The sequence below is a fragment of the Nycticebus coucang genome, chromosome 7, assembly GCF_027406575.1.
Source record: "Nycticebus coucang isolate mNycCou1 chromosome 7, mNycCou1.pri, whole genome shotgun sequence".
NCBI lineage: Eukaryota > Metazoa > Chordata > Mammalia > Primates > Lorisidae > Nycticebus > Nycticebus coucang.
This window is the reverse complement of record NC_069786.1, coordinates 132,465,459-132,487,592: the sequence shown is the minus strand read 5'-3', so window position 1 is coordinate 132,487,592 and position 22,134 is coordinate 132,465,459. Positions and strand designations below refer to the sequence as shown.

At 46.5% G+C, this 22,134-nt stretch overlaps 1 protein-coding gene across 10 annotated transcripts in view; it reads right to left on the bottom strand.

The window, feature by feature from the left end:
* The window catches only part of AGAP1 (ArfGAP with GTPase domain, ankyrin repeat and PH domain 1), a 547,645-nt gene that overhangs the window by 161,980 nt on the left and 363,531 nt on the right, over nt 1–22,134 (bottom strand). For all 10 annotated transcript variants that reach the window (XM_053596986.1, XM_053596987.1, XM_053596989.1 and 7 more), the window contains one exon: nt 12,266–12,434. In XM_053596986.1, the coding sequence (XP_053452961.1) occupies nt 12,266–12,434 (169 nt within the window). The remainder of the gene's footprint in view (nt 1–12,265; nt 12,435–22,134) is intronic.

Below are 22,134 nucleotides of genomic sequence, written 5' to 3'. Positions count from 1 at the left end.
AGAAATACGTTTAAGCATTTATGTAAGAGACAAGTCTACTTTTTCTAGCTCAATGTTGCGCAGAAAAAAGAATGTACAGAGTCCAGACCTAGTGGCAATGGCAAATCCAACTGCTACTTAGCACAGCGATGTGGCCAGGTTCAGAATCCAAAGTCCTGGAATTAGACAGTTCATGGTCACTTCCTAAAATGTGAAAATAGCTAACTTTATTCTGAGTTTTAGAATGAGTTTTGCACAATGATGCCTCATCTTTGCTTTTTTACCTGCTTTAAGGATCATTTGCTACGACTGATTGTGAAGGCGTTGGTGGAGAGTGCCATCAGAATGCTTCACCACAATCCATTTCCTGGTGTGAGGTACGGGAACTAGGACAGCCCGATGACAGTGAGGACGGCAACATCATAAAAACGAGCCCAAACTCAACACCTTTTGTTTGTTCTGCCTCTTCATTCGTCCTGCATGATGGTTCCATCCTTAAAATAGTCTTTCTCTTTTATATGACAAACACAGTAGGTGTTTTTGGCAGAAATTCCATTTTGATTGGACAGTTGTGTTTTGAGGGTGATTTCTCCGGGCATCACTGAGTTTCACGGTCCCCTTCGGGGAGGTGGCCACACAGCTCCGCCCTCAGAAGTGCTCATTGCTACTTTCTGTCTTTCCCAGCTCTTATAAAATCATTTCTCACAACTGAACAGAGCTATGGAATAGAGAATACACATCAGAAGTCTAAAGACACGACCCGGCTTACTTGTTTGCCAGTCGAGGTGTTTCTGGGTTTTAAAGCTCATTAGAAACATTCCAGGCAGGTGTATGTTCTGAGTCTGAGTGGCAACCACAAAGCATCAGCCAGCAGGTCTAGGGATGGCAACGCGTCACACGCACTCAGAGACATTCTCCTCTGCCAGCGTGGGACAGTAGGAAGGAGGCAGGGGGCAGACCTGGCTCGAGCCTCCAGAGTGTGAGGCTGTTCCTCAAGGCTGAGTTGGGGACCCTGGATGCTGAAGGTGGGGACAGTTTGCTGAGTTCCTTTCCAGCCTGCATCTGCCTTACAGCTCCTCCCCTGCTGACTATGTCACTGGTCTCCAAAGCATCATTTCAACAGGTGAAACACTGTTCTTCACCAAACACACATATTTTTGAGTGGAAAAGAAAAAGTTTTCAAAGCAACTCTTACGTACTCACAGGTGCACCTGCTACCACAGAGACGCACAGCTCTGTGCCTTGAACTGACATCCTCAAGCATCAAGCTGCCTCTGTCAGTTCTTACAGCAAAGAAACTCCATTTGGGGTTCAAATAATTGAAGGGTTCCTGAAACTGGAAGTATGAGTCTCACTTATTTTTGAATGTACCACCAAGGCTACCCTGGAGGAACGGCTATCCCCCCAAAACTGACTGATCTCTTCCTCACTATCTGCCCTTTTAATTTCATATGAGCATTTCCTTCATGAAAAAATAATTGCCAAGTCACAAAACTAAGACAGGATAACAAAGAAACAGAAATAATGGTCTACTCCTTGTGGAGTTTACAATTTAATAATGGAAACAAGAACACAAATTTGCCAAACTCTCGGTGGGGAAGACAGCAGAGCAACTAATGGTCTAAGAATGTGTGTCTCATCGGAGCTCAAGATGCTACAGCTCTTGTATGGAATAAAATATAAATCTTACTGTCTTTTGGTTTCAGATTTAGCTAACTTCCTGAAATTTTAGTCTAAGGGAAACCTCACAAAGTGTTAACTTTTTTCCTAAGAAAATTATTAAATACCTATCAAAATTGATTCCAGTAAAATTGGTTTGTAAAAGCAGATAGATATCACATGATACTAGTTTTGGGATATTTTTCAGAAAAATAATTCTCAACCAATAGGCTTCCATTTACAAGTGCTCTACTAAGAACACTTGGTCAAAGGGTCTTCAGCAGAAGTACCCATTTATCAGAGGATTAAATGTCGTAACCCAAGTCCAAAGTGTGGGACACTTCTTGTGACCACGGCCACCAAGGTTCCACCAAGCACAGGTGGATTCACAGCACTCATCCCGATGGGGAATAGACTCCAGAGTTATTAAAATGTTTTCTAGACCATTTAAAACTAAACAAAGAAAAACTTTGTTTCCACGAGACAACAACAGATCTAGTTTTGATGTCAAGTTATTTTTTTTTTTTTAATAGCTATTACCACTGTAATAGCAGCTTCGCGACTCTGCGTGTGCGGTGTGAGCAGTTTTGATAAACAGCCTCTGCGGGCCACACAACGGGGATAATGTATCCTTAAGTACCGCCAATGAGCTGCCATTCTGCACAGCCAATTACTTCTGTGCGTCTGTCACTCAAAGGAAAAATGACTGAGCCCATTAGATCAAACCTTTGTCACTGTTCCTAATGCACTCTTAGGCCTCATTAATCTCCGGGAGCAGCAACAGAGCCGCCGGTGCCTCATTGCCTCCCCGAACAGGCCCACGTGAAGCCTCTCATCTCTCCCCAAGTGCGCCGCGTTAATCAAGCTCTCCTTATTGCCCCGGTCCCTGTCACGGCGGAGAGCGCTCCCTCTTAAATGCTCTCATTATGACCCATCTTTAGAGCTGGCTAAGTGGAAAAAAAGAGAGAGGAGAGAGAGAGAAAGAAGAGAGGAAAAGGCAAGTCCGACCACATTAATATTCATGACAATAATTAGTATTCTAGGTCACTGAATATTCATGCTATTAGTTTGGTTTTTTTATGGGTTTGCTGGATGTCCTGATTGCTGAAGTGTGGAGAAAACAGCATGGTTGAGGCTTTAGATGTCAACGGCAGTTCAATACTCAAAACACATTTGCCATCTCCGCCCCCCCACCCCCCAGAAAATCAGCTTCAACCCTCTTGATGGCTTTAATATTTTGAAACCACTGGGGGGCCTACAGTGGGAGGGGGGACGTGGAGAAGGGAAAAGGTTTCCTTTCACAAAGATCTAAGCATCAATCTGGTTAGGATAGAAACATAGCCACAGTCGCAAAACCCCAACAAAGACACATTTTAGAGACGAGAAGGTATCTGTCATGTTAGAGCAAAAATGTCACCATCAGAAGTTAACAGAATAAAGTGCCCATGGACAGAGCGCTGGAGCAGGCAGCTCCATGGAAATCCATGCGCGTCCCAAAGGGGATTCCTTCTAAGCCCCTCAGGGCCCTAACAGAAGGGTGCTATTTGCCAGGGACGTGGATTTAGGAAGTCTATGCCATATGTCCATGTGTCTACGTGAAGTCCGTAGTGATGCTTTACTGCGTTTGAAAAATTAATTCAAAACTATAATTCTCTCCCCCCTTTCTTGCTTTTATCATAACTATGATGAGGAATTAATGTTATTCTCACCCTCCCAAATCTCCAGGGCACTCAACAGTGCTGGGTGCACAGCAGAGTCAGCAGCGTCAGAGGCAACGCAAGGAAGTACCCAAGCCAGCCAGCTGGGGGGTACAAGTGGAAGTCAGCACTGACACACAGTAGGCAGCACTGCTGGGGGGGGGGGAAGAGGAAAGTCAGCACCGACACACAGTAGGCAGCACCACTGGGGGAGAAGTGGAAAGTCAGCACCGACACACAGTCAGGCAGCACCACTGGGGGAGAAATGGAAAGTCAGCAAGACACACAGTCAGGCAGCACCGCTGGGGGGGGGAAGTGGAAAGTCATCACCGACACACAGTCAGGCAGCACCACTGGGGGAGAAATGGAAAGTCAGCACTGACACACAGTCAGGCAGCACCAGTGGGGGAGAAGTGGAAGGTCAGCACTGACACACAGTCAGGCAGCACCGCTGGGGGAGAAGTGGAAAGTCAGCACTGACACACAGTAGGCAGCACCGTGGGGGGAGAAGTGGAAAGACAGCACTGACTCACAGTAGGCAGCACCGCTGGGGAGAAGTGGAAAGTCAGCACCGACACACAGTAGGCAGCACCGCTGGGGAGAAGTGGAACGTCAGCACTGACACACAGTAGGCAGCACTGCGGGGGGAGAAGTGGAAAGACAGCACTGACACACAGTCAGGCAGCACTGCGGGGGGAGAAGTGGAAAGACAGCACTGACACACAGTAGGCAGCACCGTGGGGGGAAAAGTGGAAAGACAGCACTGACACACAGTCAGGCAGCACCGTGGGGGGAGAAGTGGAAAGTCAGCACTGACACACAGTCAGGCAGCACCAGTGGGGGAGAATGGAACGTCAGCACTGACACACAGTAGGCAGCACCGTGGGGGGAGAAGTGGAAAGTCAGCACTGACACACAGTCAGGCAGCACCGTGGGGGGAGAAGTGGAAAGTCAGCACCGACACACAGTCAGGCAGCACCGCTGGGGGGTGAAGTGGAAAGTCAGCATTGACACACAGTCAGGTAGCATCACTGGGGGAGAAGTGGAAAGTCAGCACCGACACACAGTCAGGCAGCACCGCTGGGGGAGAAGTGGAAAGTCAGCACCGACACACAGTCAGGTAGCATCACTGGGGGGAGAAGTGGAAAGTCAGCACTGACACACAGTCAGGTAGCATCACTGGGGGAGAAGTGGAAAGTCAGCACCGACACACAGTCAGGTAGCATCACTGGGGGAGAAGTGGAAGTCAGCACCGACACACAGTCAGGCAGCACCGCTGGGGAGAAGTGGAAAGTCAGCACTGACACACAGTCAGGCAGCACCGCTGGGGAGAAGTGGAAAGTCAGCACCGACACACAGTCAGGCAGCACCGCTGGGGGAGAAGTGGAAGTCAGCACCGACACACAGTCAGGCAGCACCGCTGGGGGGTGAAGTGGAAAGTCAGCATTGACACACAGTCAGGTAGCATCACTGGGGGAGAAGTGGAAAGTCAGCACCGACACACAGTCAGGTAGCATCACTGGGGGAGAAGTGGAAAGTCAGCACCGACACACAGTCAGGCAGCACCGTGGGGGGAGAAGTGGAAAGTCAGCACCGACACACAGTCAGGCAGCACCGCTGGGGGGAGAAGTGGAAACTCAGCATCGACACACAGTCAGGCAGCACCGCTGGGGAGAAGTGGAAAGTCAGCACCGACACACAGTCAGGCAGCACCGCTGGGGGGAGAAGTGGAAAGTCAGCACTGACACACAGTCAGGCAGCACCACTGGGGGGAGAAGTGGAAAGTCAGCACCGACACACAGTCAGGCAGCACCGCTGGGGGGAGAAGTGGAAAGTCAGCACTGACACACAGTCAGGCAGCACCACTGGGGGGAGAAGTGGAAAGTCAGCACCGACACACAGTCAGGCAGCACCGCTGGGGGGAGAAGTGGAAACTCAGCATCGACACACAGTCAGGCAGCACCGTGGGGGGAGAAGTGGAAAGTCAGCACTGACACACAGTAGGCAGCACCACGGGGGGAAAAGTGGAAAGACAGCACTGACACACAGTCAGGCAGCACCAGTGGGGGAGAAGTGGAAAGTCAGCACCAACACACAGTCAGGCAGCACCGCTAGGGGGAGAAGTGGAAAGTCAGCAAAAACACAGTCAGGCAGCACCGCGGGGGGGAGAAGTGGAAAGTTAGCACTGACACACAGTCAGGCAGCACCGCTGGGGAGAAGTGGAAAGTCAGCACCGACACACAGTCAGGCAGCACCGCTGGGGGAGAAGTGGAAAGTCAGCACCGACACACAGTCAGGCAGCACCAGTGGGGGAGAAGTGGAAAGTCAGCACTGACACACAGTCAGGCAGCACCGCTGGGGGAGAAGTGGAAAGTCAGCACCGACACACAGTCAGGCAGCACCGCTGGGGAGAAGTGGAAAGTCAGCACTGACACACAGTCAGGCAGCACCAGTGGGGGAGAAGTGGAGAGTCAGCACCGACACACAGTCAGGCAGCACCACTGGGGGAGAAGTGGAAAGTCAGCACTGACACACAGTCAGGTAGCACCACTGGGGGGAGAAGTGGAAAGTCAGCACCGACACACAGTCAGGCAGCACCGCTGGGGAGAAGTGGAAAGTCAGCACCGACACACAGTCAGGTAGCACCACTGGGGGAGAAGTGGAAAGTCAGCACCGACACACAGTCAGGCAGCACCGCTGGGGAGAAGTGGAAAGTCAGCACCGACACACAGTCAGGAAGCACCGCTGGGGGGTGAAGTGGAAAGTCAGCACCGACACACAGTCAGGCAGCACCGCTGGGGGGTGAAGTGGAAAGTCAGCACCGACACACAGTCAGGCAGCACCGCTGGGGGGTGAAGTGGAAAGTCAGCACCGACACACAGTCAGGCAGCACCGCTGGGGGGTGAAGTGGAAAGTCAGCACCAACACACAGTCAGGCAGCACCGCTGGGGGGAGAAGTGGAAAGTCAGCAAACACACAGTCAGGCAGCACCGCTGGGGGGAGAAGTGGAAAGTCAGCACTGACACACAGTCAGGTAGTACCGCTGGGGGGAGAAGTGGAAAGTCAGCACTGACACACAGTCAGGCAGCACCGCTGGGGAGAAGTGGAAAGTCAGCACCGACACACAGTCAGGCAGCACCGCTGGGGAGAAGTGGAAAGTCAGCACTGACACACAGTCAGGTAGCACTGCTGGGGGAGAAGTGGAAAGTCAGCACTGACACACAGTCAGGCAGCACCACTGGGGGGGAGAAGTGGAAAGTCAGCACCGACACACAGTCAGGCAGCACCGCGGGGGGAGAAGTGGAAAGTCAGCACCAACACACCGTCAGGTAGCACCGCTGGGGGGAGAAGTGGAAAGTCAGCAAACACACAGTCAGGCAGCACCGCTGGGGGGAGAAGTGGAAAGTCAGCACTGACACACAGTCAGGCAGCACCGCTGGGGAGAAGTGGAAAGTCAGCACCGACACACAGTCAGGCAGCACCACGGGGGGAGAAGTGGAAAGTCAGCACTGACACACAGTCAGGCAGCACCGCTGGGGAGAAGTGGAAAGTCAGCACTGACACACAGTCAGGTAGCACTGCTGGGGGAGAAGTGGAAAGTCAGCACTGACACACAGTCAGGCAGCACCGCTGGGGAGAAGTGGAAAGTCAGCACTGACACACAGTCAGGCAGCACCGCTGGGGGAGAATTGGAAAGTCAGCACCGACACACAGTCAGGCAGCACCGCTGGGGGAGAATTGGAAAGTCAGCACCGACACACAGTCAGGCAGCACCGCTGGGGGAGAATTGGAAAGTCAGCACTAACACACACCATGACGAGCCCAGCATTGTCAGTCTCACCACCATTAATGGCAGCTAAGGCTGGAGGAAGGAAGCTTTCAAGTTATCCCAAAGTGCATTTGAAAAAAAGTAAATGGGTGGCAACAGCCAAGCAGAGCTGGAAGATAAGAAAAACTACTGTGTGTTAGACAAGCAGAGATACACGGAGTGACACTCCACATGAGGGGAGGCAGTCATGCAGTGACGGCAGGTCACAGGAACAGTGGATGTGAGTGAACGACTTAGCTGTACAACAAAGGAGACATACAGAACAGGGCAGAAAACATTTAAGAGAGCAAAAGGAGAATTGCTTATTTATTTGAATAAAAAATTAGATTTCTCGTCACACACAACAGGTCCAAACAAATTAAAGATGGATTAGGGCAGTGGTTCTCAACCTTCCTAATACCTCCTAATGCTGCGACCCTTTAATACAGTTCCTCATGTTGTGGTGACCCCAACCATAAAATTATTTCGTTACTTCATAAGTATAATTTTGCTACTGTTATGAATTGTAATGTAAACATCTGTTATGCAGGATGTATTTTCATTGTTACAAAGGGGTCACAACCCACAGGTTGAGAACCGCTAGATTAGGAGTTAAATATGTACATATTTACACACACACACACACACAAAAAGGGGGGGGAGGAAAAAAGAGAAACAACAATAAAAATACTGTAAAACTTAGAAATACACACATATCAACTATGATCTAATTTCAGGACTACTAAAGGCTTTATACGTAGCTTAAAGTAGAAGTAAAAGACATAATTTGAGTATAAATAAAAAGGAGGAAAACTGCTACATGTAAATAAGACCAGAAAATTTAAAAAGCGAATGATAAACCGGGAAAGTGTCCACAAGATATGTTATAAGGTATTAACATCCTATATGTACAAAGAATTCTTATATATCAATAAGAAAAAGATAGGAAGCTAGTGTAAAAATGGGCAAAGGAGACTTTGAGCAATTACGACCGAGGAAACAGTCATGGCTAGTAAACGTCTCACCTCCACTAGCAGCTGAGGAACTCCAAACAAAGCATGATACGTTTTCAGATTAGCACAGTTTCTGAGCATGTGGGGAGAAACGGGCACTCACCTTATGGATGAAAGAGTATTTATATAAAACCTTTTTAGAAGTCAGTTTGGAAGTATGTATCAAGCACCTTACAAATGATTACATTTATTGATTCCACTTACAGACATTTATTCTAAGGCAATAGCAAGTGTTGCATACAAAGATTCAGACAGGTACATAAAACAGGTCTGTGCGAGTGAAAAAGTGACTAGAGGGAAGGCAGAAAACACTGCTCTAATTCAGTCACAACGAGACAAGAATATGAGTTACAGAAAGCATACAAAGCCAAACACGTCTCCAGTTAACCCGGAACTCTGAACAAAGCAGGAGGGTTCAAATCAGTCCAGAGTGAAGACTAAGGTTAAGTTCCTATCAGTTTTTAGTCTACCACCATTTACATGCAGTATCAATTTATTTCAGGTAAATTTGCTGGGTTTGAATTCTACACATGACAGAGCATTTTATGAATGATGATTTTAAATACAAGGAAACTCAATTTCCAAAGAGTAATTTAGAGGAAAAAATCCCAAATCCCCCAAAGCTTTAATTTCTTAAGCAAGAAAGAATGTGTCATTTTACAGATTACTGTTCACATTTGGGGCTGGTGATGTAGCTTAAAACTCTGCAATATTTTTATTTATTTATTTATTTATTTGTTAGAGTCTCACTTTGTTGTCCTCGGTAGAGTGCCGTGGCGTCACAGCTCACGGCAACCTCCAGCTCCTGGGCTTAGGCGACTTCTCTTGCCTCAGCCTCCCAAGTAGCTGGGACCACAGGTGCCCGCCACGACGCACGGCTATTTTTTTGTTGCAGTTTGGCCGGGGCTGGGTTTGAACCCGCCACCCTCAGCATATGGGGCCAGCGCCCTGCTCACTGAACCACAGGCTCCACCCCTTACAGAAGCGTCTCCTTCGTGGCTTAGTGACGGAACCTGAGAATTAAGCTGAGAAATCAATAGGAAGTGGTTATCTGAGGGTCCTGAGCTCTTCTTGGACAACTGCTGATGATCTCACTGCATGCCTAGTCCCTGGGCACTGTGACCAAGAGGCACTTTCTCCTCACGATGGCTCTGTGCTCCTGCTAATGTCACACTCCTGAGTCCACGCCCTGCCTGGGATTCAAACTAGAGGGACAAGCAAACAGGCTCCCCACATGGCATGAACCTGGCTGTGGGTTGGAGAGATGTGCTGTTCTATTCTCAGGGGTGTGACCATGGGAAAGGAACGTCAACCCTGTCCCAAACTCTCTCATTTGTCCCACAGTGAGGACTTAAAGAGAACAGAAGGGAGCCCTGCACACACAACTCACTCCCGCAGCGCAGAGGCCCATGACCTATGGCACGGTTTAGAGGGCCTTTGTATTTTTTGTGTATGCACATACGTATCTATTTTTTTGAGACAGAGTCTCACTTTGTCACCTTTAGTACAGTGCTGTGGTGTGACAGCTCACAGCAACCTCAAACTCTTGTGCTCAGGCGATCCTCTGGCCTCAGATTCCCAAGTAGCTGGGACTACAGACAGCCGCCACAAGGCCCGGCTATTTTTTAGAGACTAGGTCTTGTTCTTGCTCAGACAATCCACCTACCTCGGCCTCCCAGAGCGCTGGGATTACAGGCATGAGCCATGGCGCCCAGCTATATTTTCTATTTATAATCACACATTACCTTTTCCTAAGAACAACAAATGGCAACTGGCATCAAAGAATGTAAGTCCCAAGATCAGGAAGTTCAAAATCCTAATCTTGCATATTCAACAGTCTTTACATAAAAGCTCCTCCCCCTCCTTTGCCAGTGAATTCCAATCCTTTTTGCAAAGTCTGTAGGGACATCCCCTTGGCCCTGAGGTTTGGCCCCACCTCCTGGGGCAGAGTCAGCCACATCACACACCACCATGACCACACTGTGGCCACAGTAGCTCCGGGCTCCCTCACCCCCTCCACCCCCCAGTGCCCTCTGCTGCACCTGCTGCACTTCTCTACTTATTCCCCACCCCCACCCCCACCCCAGGAAGGTTATTGAGGGTGGAATTATACCTTATCCATCGGTGTCCCCAGGGCTCAGGACAGAAGGCCAGAAACTCAATAAATGGCTCAATTTACCCATTCCACAGTGTACATATTTTAAAACATCATGTTTTAATAATAAATACATACTATTTTTGCCTATTGAAAAAAGAAACTCCATAAACGTTGGCTTGAAATGAACAAACGCATAAACCAAGGGGCAGACGTGATGTGGTGGGTAAGCAGGGAGCTGGGAGCTGGGAGGTGGCTGCCTTGTCTCTTGACTGCAGGGATGGATCCCATGCCCACGGCAGAGTCAGTACTCAATGGGCATTTTTTTTAATATAAATAATATAATAAAGTAACGGAGACTTCAGCTTTTTATTCACTATGGGCTTGTTTTTCCTTCCTCGGGCACTTCTTTTCTCTCTTCCCGTCCCAGCGTTAGCAACCATACTGCCAAGGAAAATCTCATGAAGGTCATGGAGTAAAGGTTAGGTCACAGGAGACCACACGAAACCACCTTCTAACCTTTCTGGAAGGAACTGAGGCCGCCTTCAGCAGAAAGACACTTTTTCTTCAATTAGCAACTACGGCATGTGTCTGTCCTGTGCTTTATCGGTGTCCCCAGCACGTTCACGTGTCATCTTACCTGACGTCACCCCTCTGCGACACAGACAGGCCAGACCAGCCTCACACGGTGATAAACAACCAGTTCAGGGACCTGCCTTCACCTTGAGGTGCAGCCCAGGATGATGGAGCCCAAACCCCGAGTCCTGTTTGTCACTTTCACCAAACAAGATTGTTTATGCCACAGAACTGTGTGGCCAGCACGGTCCCTGTTTAAAAGCATTGAAAGTTTCAGAAGAGGGGAAATGCTGCATCTTTTAAGGGGCAGAGACACATGCTAGAAACTACTGCAGAAAAGAAATGTTCGAGATGATTGCATGTAGGTGAGAGAGAAGAAAGTGACTTTTTTACTGGAGAAAACAACACTAATTCTTGAAGGGATGGCCTGTGTGCACGGAGTCTGAGTGTGTTGGTGGGAGGACTCAAGTGGGTCTGTAACACCTTTTCCCCAATAAAGCAGTCAAGGGCAGGTTATGGCCCCGGTGCAACCCATCATGTGCAAAGACTCTGAACAGCTTACCCTGGACAGAGAGGTCAAGAATTTCTAAACACATCAGATTTTGAGAAAACACTTTCTTTAATCTTGGATGAAAAAACAAATTTCCTTTAAAAGAGAATAAAAACTAAAATTGCGTTGAAAAGTGACAGATGCTTGTTAAAATATAAGACTGAGAGGAATTACATTTTTATTTTTTAGAAATAGTGTCTCACTCAGGCTGTAGCACAGGGGTGGGACTGGAGTTCACTGTAGTCTTGAACTCCTGAGCTCAAGTGATCCTCCAGCCTCACCTTCCTAAGTGGGGCTGTAGCATATGCCACCATGCCTGGCTAAGTTTTAAAGTTTTTGTAGAGATGGGGTCTTGCTATGTTGCCCAGGTTGGTCTCAAACTCTTGGGCTCAAAGCAATTCTCCCACCTTGGACTCTTAAAGTGCTGCGACTGCAGGCTTAGCCACTGAAGCCAGCCCAGGATTTACATTTTATATAGGTCCAGTGGTTTCATTTGAGTCTTATGCCAAGTACTCTTCCCCTTTTCATATACATAGTTATAAGAAATCAAGTAGTCCTTGATATTTTAATAATTGATTCATGTTTTTTTATTAGGCTCTTAAGTACTCATTCCTGGGTAAACGTCCACTTTCAACTACCTAGCCTTGGGACAGCCTCGATGCTTGGTTTGTGCAACTGAGACTTGAAGCACCACCATTTATTTCTTGTCACTCAGGAAACCCAGGAGTACAGAGGAAATGACAGCCACAGAGGGATGAGGTTCTAGACTTCAATCTACCATGTAACAGCAAATATCGCCACTTGGCCCGAGAGTCCAGCAACTCAAGCCAGCAGCCTCTCCTGCCACTGACCGACCTGCACTTCTGAACATGTGTGCTGTCGGCTTACCTGAATTGGGTGAGATGTGTAAACTGCTCACGTCCTTGGACAGGCCGTTGGTTTTAGGGCTGGAGATGGGCGCGCAGGCTGATGTGGCTCGGGGTGGCCTCTTCCCTGGGACTTTCACAGTGGTTCTCAGCAGATCAATCTCTTTACCATGAACATTCTGCATGTAATCCTGTTCAAATGTTAAAACATCCAAGACAGATTAAAAGACCTTTTACAATCTGGGACCAAAGGATCTATCAGACATCATGAGCTGCAACCTTGCGACCCTTCCACTGTGCAGATCACTTTAAAAACGGTAAGATTTTACGTGTCTAGTACGGGTGGTGCCATCACTCTACTTAAATCAGAGTTTGGTGTCCACGTCCGGAGCTAATCGGGGCAGTAAACAGGAGACATGGTAGATGCTTCCTACACAGGGGTTAGGGAGGAAGTATACCAATAAAATCATGTTTTATGAACTCTTGCTTATTACACGGACCAGGGCTACCCCTAAATTCTAGGTATAATTCCATACACGGAGGAGGAAACTGTTTTGTAAAAACCTTTCTGTCTCAGACAGGAACACCTTGAAACATCTGGACAAGACCGAAGCTGTCTGGTGGAATTCAGGTAAAAACTCTAAGGAAAAGTCAAATGTTGTCTTAAGGGCCAGGACGATGTCTGAGGGGCTGGAGTTCAGGGATGGATGGGCAAAAGCTCAGTGTTAAAAAGAAAGTGCATTATTTGGTACTTAAGTATCATGTTTGTCCAAGTGGGTTCACTACGGCACCCCTACAAGGAATCTGATCCTTTCTTGTCCTGGAGGCAAATGACTAGCAGTTATGGGGAACTACTGGGAAGCCAGGTGGACCCTGATGTTCTCTGCACAGGTCACTTAGCAACTCACTGTGGAGTAAAAGAACACCTGGGAAAGGGCTGGTGGGCAGGGAAGGGGAAAGGCAGAAGGCCGCCGAGAGCTGGGGTGCGGGGCCTGCTGACTGACCAAGAATTATTAACTCTTTAAGGCACTATTTTATTATTCTGGGGACAACCCTCCTTGTCTGCCAGCACAGTCAGTGTTCTAAGGGCTCTGGGCACATTATTAATTTATATTGCACATTAAGAATGGCTTTCATAGGAAAGCTATAACCCAGTTATAACCTAAGAATATGGGGAAGGGGGGGTAGGATGAGGGTGATTGGTGGGATTACAAGGTGCATCTTACAAGGGTACATGTGAAACTTAGTGAATGCAGAATATGATTGTCTTAACATAATAACTAAGAAAATGCCAGGAAGGCTATGTTAACCAGTGCGATGAAAATGTGTCGAACTGTTTATAAAACCAGTGCAGGTGCCCCATGATCGCATTAATGTACACAGCTATGATCTAATACTAATAAAAAAAAAGAAAAAAAATAAAATTAGTATTTACTATTAAAAAAAAAAAAAAAAGAAGGAATATACAGTCAGCCCTCTGTAGCTGTGGGCTCCATACCTACAAATTCAACTAACAGCAGATGGAACATATTAAAAAAAGAAAACACAATAAAAAATGGTAACAATAATACAAATGAAAATGGACTGTAACAACTATGTTACCTAGCATGTACACCGCACTAGATGTAAGTAACCCAGAGATAACTGTAAGTACCAGAAAGGACTTGGAAACACCATGCCACCTCGTGTGGGATCCTGGTATCCTCAGCGGTCCAGGAGCCACATCCTTACAGGTGGGAACAGCAGTATACAATACCACTCTTGGGTAAACAACGTTCACTGAGCAGGAAATGGGAATAAGTACATTCTTTCCCTGACAGTATCTTGGTGAACTCCCTTTAGATTCTAAAACCAAAAAATTCGTATTTATTGTAAGGGATTAAGTCCAGGTAATCATAGAACTTCCGAATGAACTTGCCTGTGACCGTAAGGTACCCAGGCAGGTGGCAAAAGTGAGATGCTTGCTTGTAACTGCCAGCCGGCACTGTGAACTGACGCAGAGAGGTTAACTGGGTAAAGTTCTAGAAGCAAACTGCAAAGGCCCCATCTATGGGACCAGAAAAGCTGGCCTCGGTGGCTTCTGGGGAACAGGCTGTCTATAACTGCAGGACAATGTCCACACTCCGGCAGGTGAAGGGGCTGAGAAGGAGTCTTCCTTCCACAAGCAGGAAGTCGCTGATGGAAGGAATGATGCAAGGAACCAAAAGAACAGGGTTTCAGTTCGGGGGAAGGGGATGAAAACCAGGCCCCTCAGGACAGAGGGTGAGAAGGGCGGCCCTCTCCCACCCACCCGTAGGAGGTGTGTCAATAGCGCAGACTTCCCCCCAGCCCAGGCAACGCAGAGGGGGCTGCATGGGAGTCAACCCAAAGGAAAAAGGGTGTAGGGATTCTCAACAGTGGAGGGAGGGCAGGAGGAGAGTGTCCACAGTGGGAGGGCACAGCCATGCTGGGGAGACATTCTGAGAGAGAAATACAGACACCCAGAAGTACCTCCGTACTAGCCCTGGGAGCAAACGATGCTTCAGGGTCCCCATGACTTCCTGAGGACGCACCTCCAACAGCCAGCTTTGGTGCAGCAGGAAAGCTAACAGTTGGAGGTTAGACCAGTAGGAAGCCCAAGGAGAAAGGATCAGAGGCTGCCCGGCACAGGGGTGGATTTGGAGGCAGTGGGGAGGGTGGCCATTCCCCAGCAGCGGACAAACCATCCAGAAAGGAAACTCCAGCACACGCCCATCTGGTATTAGCCTGGAGGCCAGTGGCAGAGGCCAGGAGCCACCCTGGGCAGGCAGCTGTCTGCTTCATCTCCCAGGGAGGCTCAGGGAGGATCTTGTTAGAAAGGGGTTCAGCGGTGTACCCCGAGATGAGACCAGGAGAGGTTCAGTCCAAGTTTAATGGAAGGGGACTGAGACCTGCCTGGGCAAAGACAGCCGCGCACCGAGGGTGGTTGGGGCTTTGATACTGGGTATAGGAGGAAGATTCTACCCGTTGCTGGAAGGTTTCGGTGGGCTAGTGTCTTTCTGGCAGAACTCTTAGGTGAGGCTAGGTAGGCCTTTTGTTTTGGGAGGAGAGGAGGAGGAAGGGTTTAGGCCCCTAACACTGCTTATGTCTGCAGATAGGCTGGCTCGGCTGTCATGGTGGCTTTGGGGAAGGGGAAAGCTGTACCCAGGCTGGGAACAGCAGATTTGACTCTGCATTCCCCTGACAGAAGGCGCCACATGCAAGGAGGATCAGGAGGACTCCCCCAAATACGACTAGGGGGACTCCCCCAGAGGAGGAGTCAAGACTAGGAGGCAAGCTGTGGTTTTGAAAGCATGTGGGCCAGAGGACAGCAAATTATTATTAAGTTAATTATATTAACAGAGTGAAAGAAGAGGCAGGCTGGAAGAGATACCGACACTCTCCCCAGTGCACTGTGCTACCTCTCAAACGAGGATGGTGAATGAAAGAAAGCCCTTCACAGAAGAAGGCATCTCTGCTCAGTGCAGGCTGTTTTCTAAAGGGGGTTCTTAAACGCCTTGAATTTGACTCCCACTGATACCCACTAAAAGTAAGCAAACCCAAGTTTCAAAACCAAAGTTAATGCTCATGAATAATGAATTCCTTCTTGCATACTTACTCCTTTAAAAATATCAACTTGCTATAACTTTCTTCTTTAATGCCAATTCTTAACAAATTAAAATACAATAACAGGAGTGTAATTGAGCATTTATTGCTTATGGGCTCTAAAATGAGGCTAATCAGATAGTGACTAAGCCTCAGCATGGGCTCTTTTAATAGGCATGTTTTAACATACAATAACCAGGATATTTTATGTAAAATTATTATAGAAATGTACCCAGTGTCTGCTCTCTGGAGTTGAGTGAGGCCAGGGAGCACATTTATCTTTAGCTCAGCGTGAGCCGAGGGATCTGCTTGCTTGCCTGAGTTAGGCGCTGAAACTTCAGAGGAACCAGCTGTAAAGTATCAGAATATAAATTTGGCCATTTTTCTATCTCGAGCCACTAAGAATGTTTAAAACTTTGCAAGACACATTTCCTAGGCAATAGCAGCCCTCTAACCCAAGGCTTTATACATTGGTAGGATGCAAAGACGCAAGGGTCTGTGGCTTCTCGCCTCCCTGAGCGTCATGGGTTTGAAAGAAATCCATCCCTTTCAACTCTCTGCAGCTTGGTTATTGAGGAATTAAAGTTACACCAGAAACAACATCAAGTCCTCAGAAGTGGGATGTGTAGACCCTTGATGGGTTTGAGACAGAGACCTGGGTAAAATTAAGACAGCAAGCTGGATTTTGATATGCAAATGTAACGGATACTACCCTTCTACATGTTTCTTGTGGAAAATGCTGATGGAAGATAAAAGAGGAAAAAGCCCTTTAACAAGGCATGAGGGTAATTCAAAGCCAAGTACTTTTAAACAGCACTTAACAAGTCCCTGGGGCCCACTCAAGAGCCAGGCCCCCCAGAGGTGCTATCTCCTGCCCCTCAACAGCTTGAAAAAGTAGTAATTGCAAACCTATTTGCATTTTTCTTCTCAAGTTGTCCAAGCTCATCATGCGGATTATTTCTTCCAAGCGGGCACCGGAGCACAGGGACCCCTTTCCGAATGCGCCAATCGCTGGGTAACTGTGCCTCGCCGTCCCACGCAGGCACCTTTGCCATCCCTTTTTTTTCACATTTCACTCCTAATTATGTTGCATCTATTGCCGTACACTTAATTAGCTGCATTAATGTGATTTCTTTTCACATAGTCAAGCAATTAAGAGCTATGATTGAGTTTCATTCAATTAGCCTCAACAAACATGCTAATTGATGTCCCAGATGCAAATGAGGTGCAATGAGAGAAACCTGCTAGCAATTGAGAGCCCTGTCAGGGACCCACAGGCCCAGCTTAACGCGGCTCCTGCCTTGGAGAAGGGCGCCGAGTCATTAGTGCCTTGGTGTACCAGACCACTCCGGATATGGAGGCCTAATTGATTTGCTGCTGCACCATGTTATCTGAGAATTTCACAGTTATGCATTCCCAGGAACGTGGGTTATCAAATGGGTAGCACTTTGCTCCAGCAAGGAGCAGTACAAAGTCCTCGTCAAAATCCACATAAGGCTTAAACACACATGCATTCTCTCCCAAACTACAAAAACAAAGACGCGTGCGTACTGACCAGGCATTCCCGGAGCCCTCTCTGCCCCTGATGGCCTGTACGGTTCTCAGTAAATGGGAAGTTCATCTTGGTCAGCTCTGGGGCATTTGGCACGTCAAGTTAAGCTCAAAATATGGCAATCCATCACTGGTCCCTAAAAATACTCTCAGCATATTGATTCTCCTGCCTGCATCCCGAGGATACCTTTGGCTGTCTGGTGAAAGATGGTTTGCTGATGTGTTCACAGGGGCACCAACAGCGGTTAACAAGATCTTAAAGCTAAGCTGAGATGTATAAATGATATGACCAGCACCTCAAAATTAGATCATCAGAAAAAAGGTACCAGGCTTTGGAAATCTGACCACGCTTATTAGGCCCTGCCCTCTTCAAGTACAGATAATGTCACCAACACATTCCATTTTTACATTTACTTGACTTTTTTTTTTTATTAAGTACATAGATCATGAATACATTTATGCATATGTGGGGTACAATGTGTTGATTTTTTTTTTTTTTATATAATCTGACATGGTTACATCGAACCATTTACTTGACTCTTAATTTCTATAATCAAACGATTGAAAAAAATTTGTTCCAGTTAGGTTTTCCCAGTACGTTCTGGTTTCTAACTGTACAGATATGCTAATAAATTTAATATTTTATTTTAATATTTTGACAAGTTAGATATCTCTTCAGACACTAAAATTTGTTTGGGTTTTACGACATGGCTAATCTGAGTTTTTCCCCCCTTTTCAGAATCTAGTTTAACAACTTTCAAAAACTGTGATCCTTGGCATGCTATTGGGAAGTTTCTGAGTTCCGTAAAGTTTTCAAAACAATTCTAACATTACTTGGCTTTTTGTCACTGTGTGGGCATTTGTTTCATGGATATAGAGGTGAGGATGGGTACAATGCTGGCACCTCGGGACGGATCAAGGCAGCACCCCAAACTGCACTAGCTGGCCTGTTATTCACTGCCACGCTATGCAAAAACAAACCAGTTTTACCTGCAAACTTTTGGTAAACCAAAAAAAGCTATTTATTGTTTAAAATTTCAACAATTGAGTATACGTCTTTTTAATTTTCTGAGTCATTACATGGAAAGTATGCACACAGCATTTGTCTGGGGTGCTAGATTTTGACAACTGTCTTACAAAAGGTACTTCTGCAGTGGTATGAGTTGCAAGCTGAACTAGCCACTTTTTTGGTGGGTCAGTATCTTTACTTGAAAGAAAGACTACACCAGACAGACTGACTATGGTTATTCAGCCTTTGATATTTTGGTAGATATTTTCCTGAAAATGAACAAAGTGAGGACTTCAAAGAAGACAGCTGACAATATCGGTGACCAATGATAATATCTGAGCTTTCTAAAGAAACTGGGAATTTAAAAAATTTCTATCTCTCACCGTGAGTTTGATACCTTGCAAAGAGTTGGCAACTTTTCTAAGAAGACTGGTGGTGACATTAATAAATGGAAATTTAAGATATTACCTGAGGAAAAGTATCACCATTTCGAAAGCTGCACACTTTATTTCAAAACACACTATGTTGTGTATTGATTTTTTCTTTGAGACAGATTCATATTCTGTGGTCCAGGCTACAGTCAAGTGGCCTGATTGCAGCTCAATGCCAGCTCAAAATACTAGGCTCAACGAATCCTCTTGCCTCAGCCTCTCGAGCAGCTGGGACTACAGGTGTGCACCACCACTCTTGGCTAATTTTTTAATTTTTTGCAGAGATGGGATCTTGCCATGCCCAGGCTGGTCTTGAATGCCTAGTCTCAAGTGGTCTTCCCAGCTCGGCCTCCCAAAGTGCTGGGATTATAGGCGTGAACCATCACCTGGCCCAAACACAGAGTTTTGGGATGACAGGTGTGGATAAAACATGCGTTAGGGAGCATTCGAAGCACAAGTCGGTTTGCTGTAGCACAGAAGGACAAAAGGTGATTCCACATTGTGTTATGTTGAGTTTTGGTGAAGTATGCGGGGGGAATATCCACAATTATGAGATATGTCTATTAAAATAGTCCTCCCCCTTCCAACCACACACCTGTATACTGTGAGGCTTTCTTCACACACTTTAACCAAAATAACACACTGCAACAGACGGAAGCAGACATGACAATCCAACTCTGTTGTTGAGCCAGACGTTAAAAAGGTCTGAGAAAACACATAAAGTTATGATAATTTTGTCTTGGAAACTTTACATAAATATTATTTACATGAACATATTTGGGGTGTTTCATTACTATTACTTTAAGTGGATTATGTAAGTATTTAAAAGTTTTCCTCATTTGAATTTCTGACATGATAAATGCCAATAAAATAATAAAATATATAAAATAACATAATAAAAGCTACATGAACAAAAGGTCTTTGGGGTTCCACAGGAGTTTTGAAGAAGGTAAAGGCATCCTGAGCCCACTAGATCGTCCACCTTAATGTGTGTGATTTCTTGGACATAACTGGGGGAGAACACGAAACTTGGAGTTTGGAAAGATACTACAAATGTTTTTCAAGTTTGTTTGTCTTCTGGAGGAAAAGGGCGACTTGTCGTTATTCCCTATTTTCACTATACTTTCATGAACGTCCCCGCTCAGAAAGGAAACAGTAGTTTAAGTCCTATTTTTAAAAAGCCTCACTTTGGGGCTCAAAAAAAAAGTATGTAAAAGAAGCCATTGTTCAGGTAAGACGCACTGCTATTCCCAAGTCCGTTTAATATTATTTTCAAAGGAAACTAATCTTTAAAGACACATATAGTACCCTTCATTCAAAAAAAGATCAAGCGAATGTTCAAGCCCAACATTTATGAATAATAAACAATAGCCTCATACACAGTCACAGGTGGAGCAGAAAGTCGCACTCCTGAAGACACTGCAAAAATACTGCACAGCTATGAAAATCTTCCATCCACATCCTTTCAGATCACAGAGCTCAAAAGAAGACGATTTCTCCTCTCCAAAGGATCACAGTCACAATAGCAAGGTAGGAGGCAGCTTCAAAGTGCAAATCCGATGAGAAATAATTTTGTTTCCCAAGACAGCCAACAGAATTCTGGTCTTTCCCTTTCAGAACTGCCCTCGGAAAGACCCACTGACTGATGCTTGAGAAAGTGACCACTGGCCTCGGAGGAAGAAGGCACCCAGCAAATCAGAGGTCTTATGGGGACAGAGGATAAGGTCGTGGTTATGAGACTTTATTCTTTACTTAATAAGTACTTTACTAGGTCTGGGTAATTATGGACCACGTGGTAAAAGAGAAGGCTGGGGAAGCCTCGACTGAGACCAGCGGTGGCTTCACACGCAATGGAGAGCTGCAGCAGCACAGCCAGAGCCCGTCTGTCCAGCCCGCCTGTCCAACCCATGCGCAGCGGCTGCTGGCATCCAATGGCTACAGCAAAACACACCATGAGCCTGGGGGACGGGTTATTAAAATATAAACCAAAACAGAAAATTCCAAATCAAATCACAGATGTTTCCTTGACTTCTTGACTGTGTCTGTTTTGACTGACCTCCTGTATTGAGCTTTATCCCAAGAGAAAGATTTTTCTCATCTTCGTTTCGGTTGGGTATTGCCCAGCTGCAACACATAGGTGCCCTGCCTCGCAGGGAAGAAGGGCTGCCTGTCTTCAGTCATTTCCGCCCCTCCCAAAGGCAGGCAGGAGAGACATTTCACCGAAATGAACTTCAAGGAGCCAGCACCACACTGTTGCTATTCCAATAATTTAATATTTAAATATGGCTCGAAACAACTAGACCGGCAGTTAGACCCTGGAAAATTTTGAGTTGTGTGTTACCCATCTGTATCTCTTTAAAAGCTTCAGATTTCTTGGGATGAATTTGCTAGATATAAGCGGCACTCAAAGAAACAGGAGATTTTTAAGACGACAGATCACGTCTGAGGACACCCGAGCCCGTGATAGCCTCCTCTGCCATCTGACCTGAGGAAGCCCAGAAAAACTCCCACTTTGGATTTGGCCTATCACACTTTCTTCACATTTATTTATTTGTTCATATGGAAGTCCTGGAGCCTAGGGTACACTGACATAGACGCAAATATTCTGAAAGCACTGATAACCACACTAGTCTGTATCTCATAATTTTGCCTATAAAATGACCTTAAAAGAATATTAAAATGTAGGGCGGCGCCTGTGGCTCAGTCGGTAGGGCGCAGGCCCCATATACCGAGGGTGGCGGGTTCAAACCTGGCCCCGGCTGAACTGCAACCTCGGTAGTACTTCCCATGTCTAAAATATTCAGTTAAAAAACACTATTAAACCTGATAGTTTATTCTTCTTAGGTTGCACAGGCAGAACAAATTTTTTTCTTTTTAAAGAAAAATAAAACTTTCTTAGCATGTAAAGCTTGGGAATATTAGTAGGAGCATGGCTAGACTACATGAAGGGTGTAAGAGGCACCATACTGCAAAAGGATACAAATTACGTAGTCTTTGTATAATAATTATTGGTATGTAAACATTTACATCTAATAGATGCCCGTCACAAATTTTAAGTACTTCTAATTTTTTTTTTTTTTTTTTTAGAGACAGAGTTTCACTTTATTGCCCTCAGTAGAGTGCCGTGCCGTCACACAGCTCACAGCAACCTCCAACTCCTGGGCTTAGGCGATTCTCCTGCCTCAGCCTCCCGAGTAGCTGGGACTACAGGCGCCTGCCATAACGCCCGGCTATTTTTTTGTTGCAGTTTGGCCGGGGCCGGGTTTGAACCTGCCATCCTCGGTATATGGGACCGGC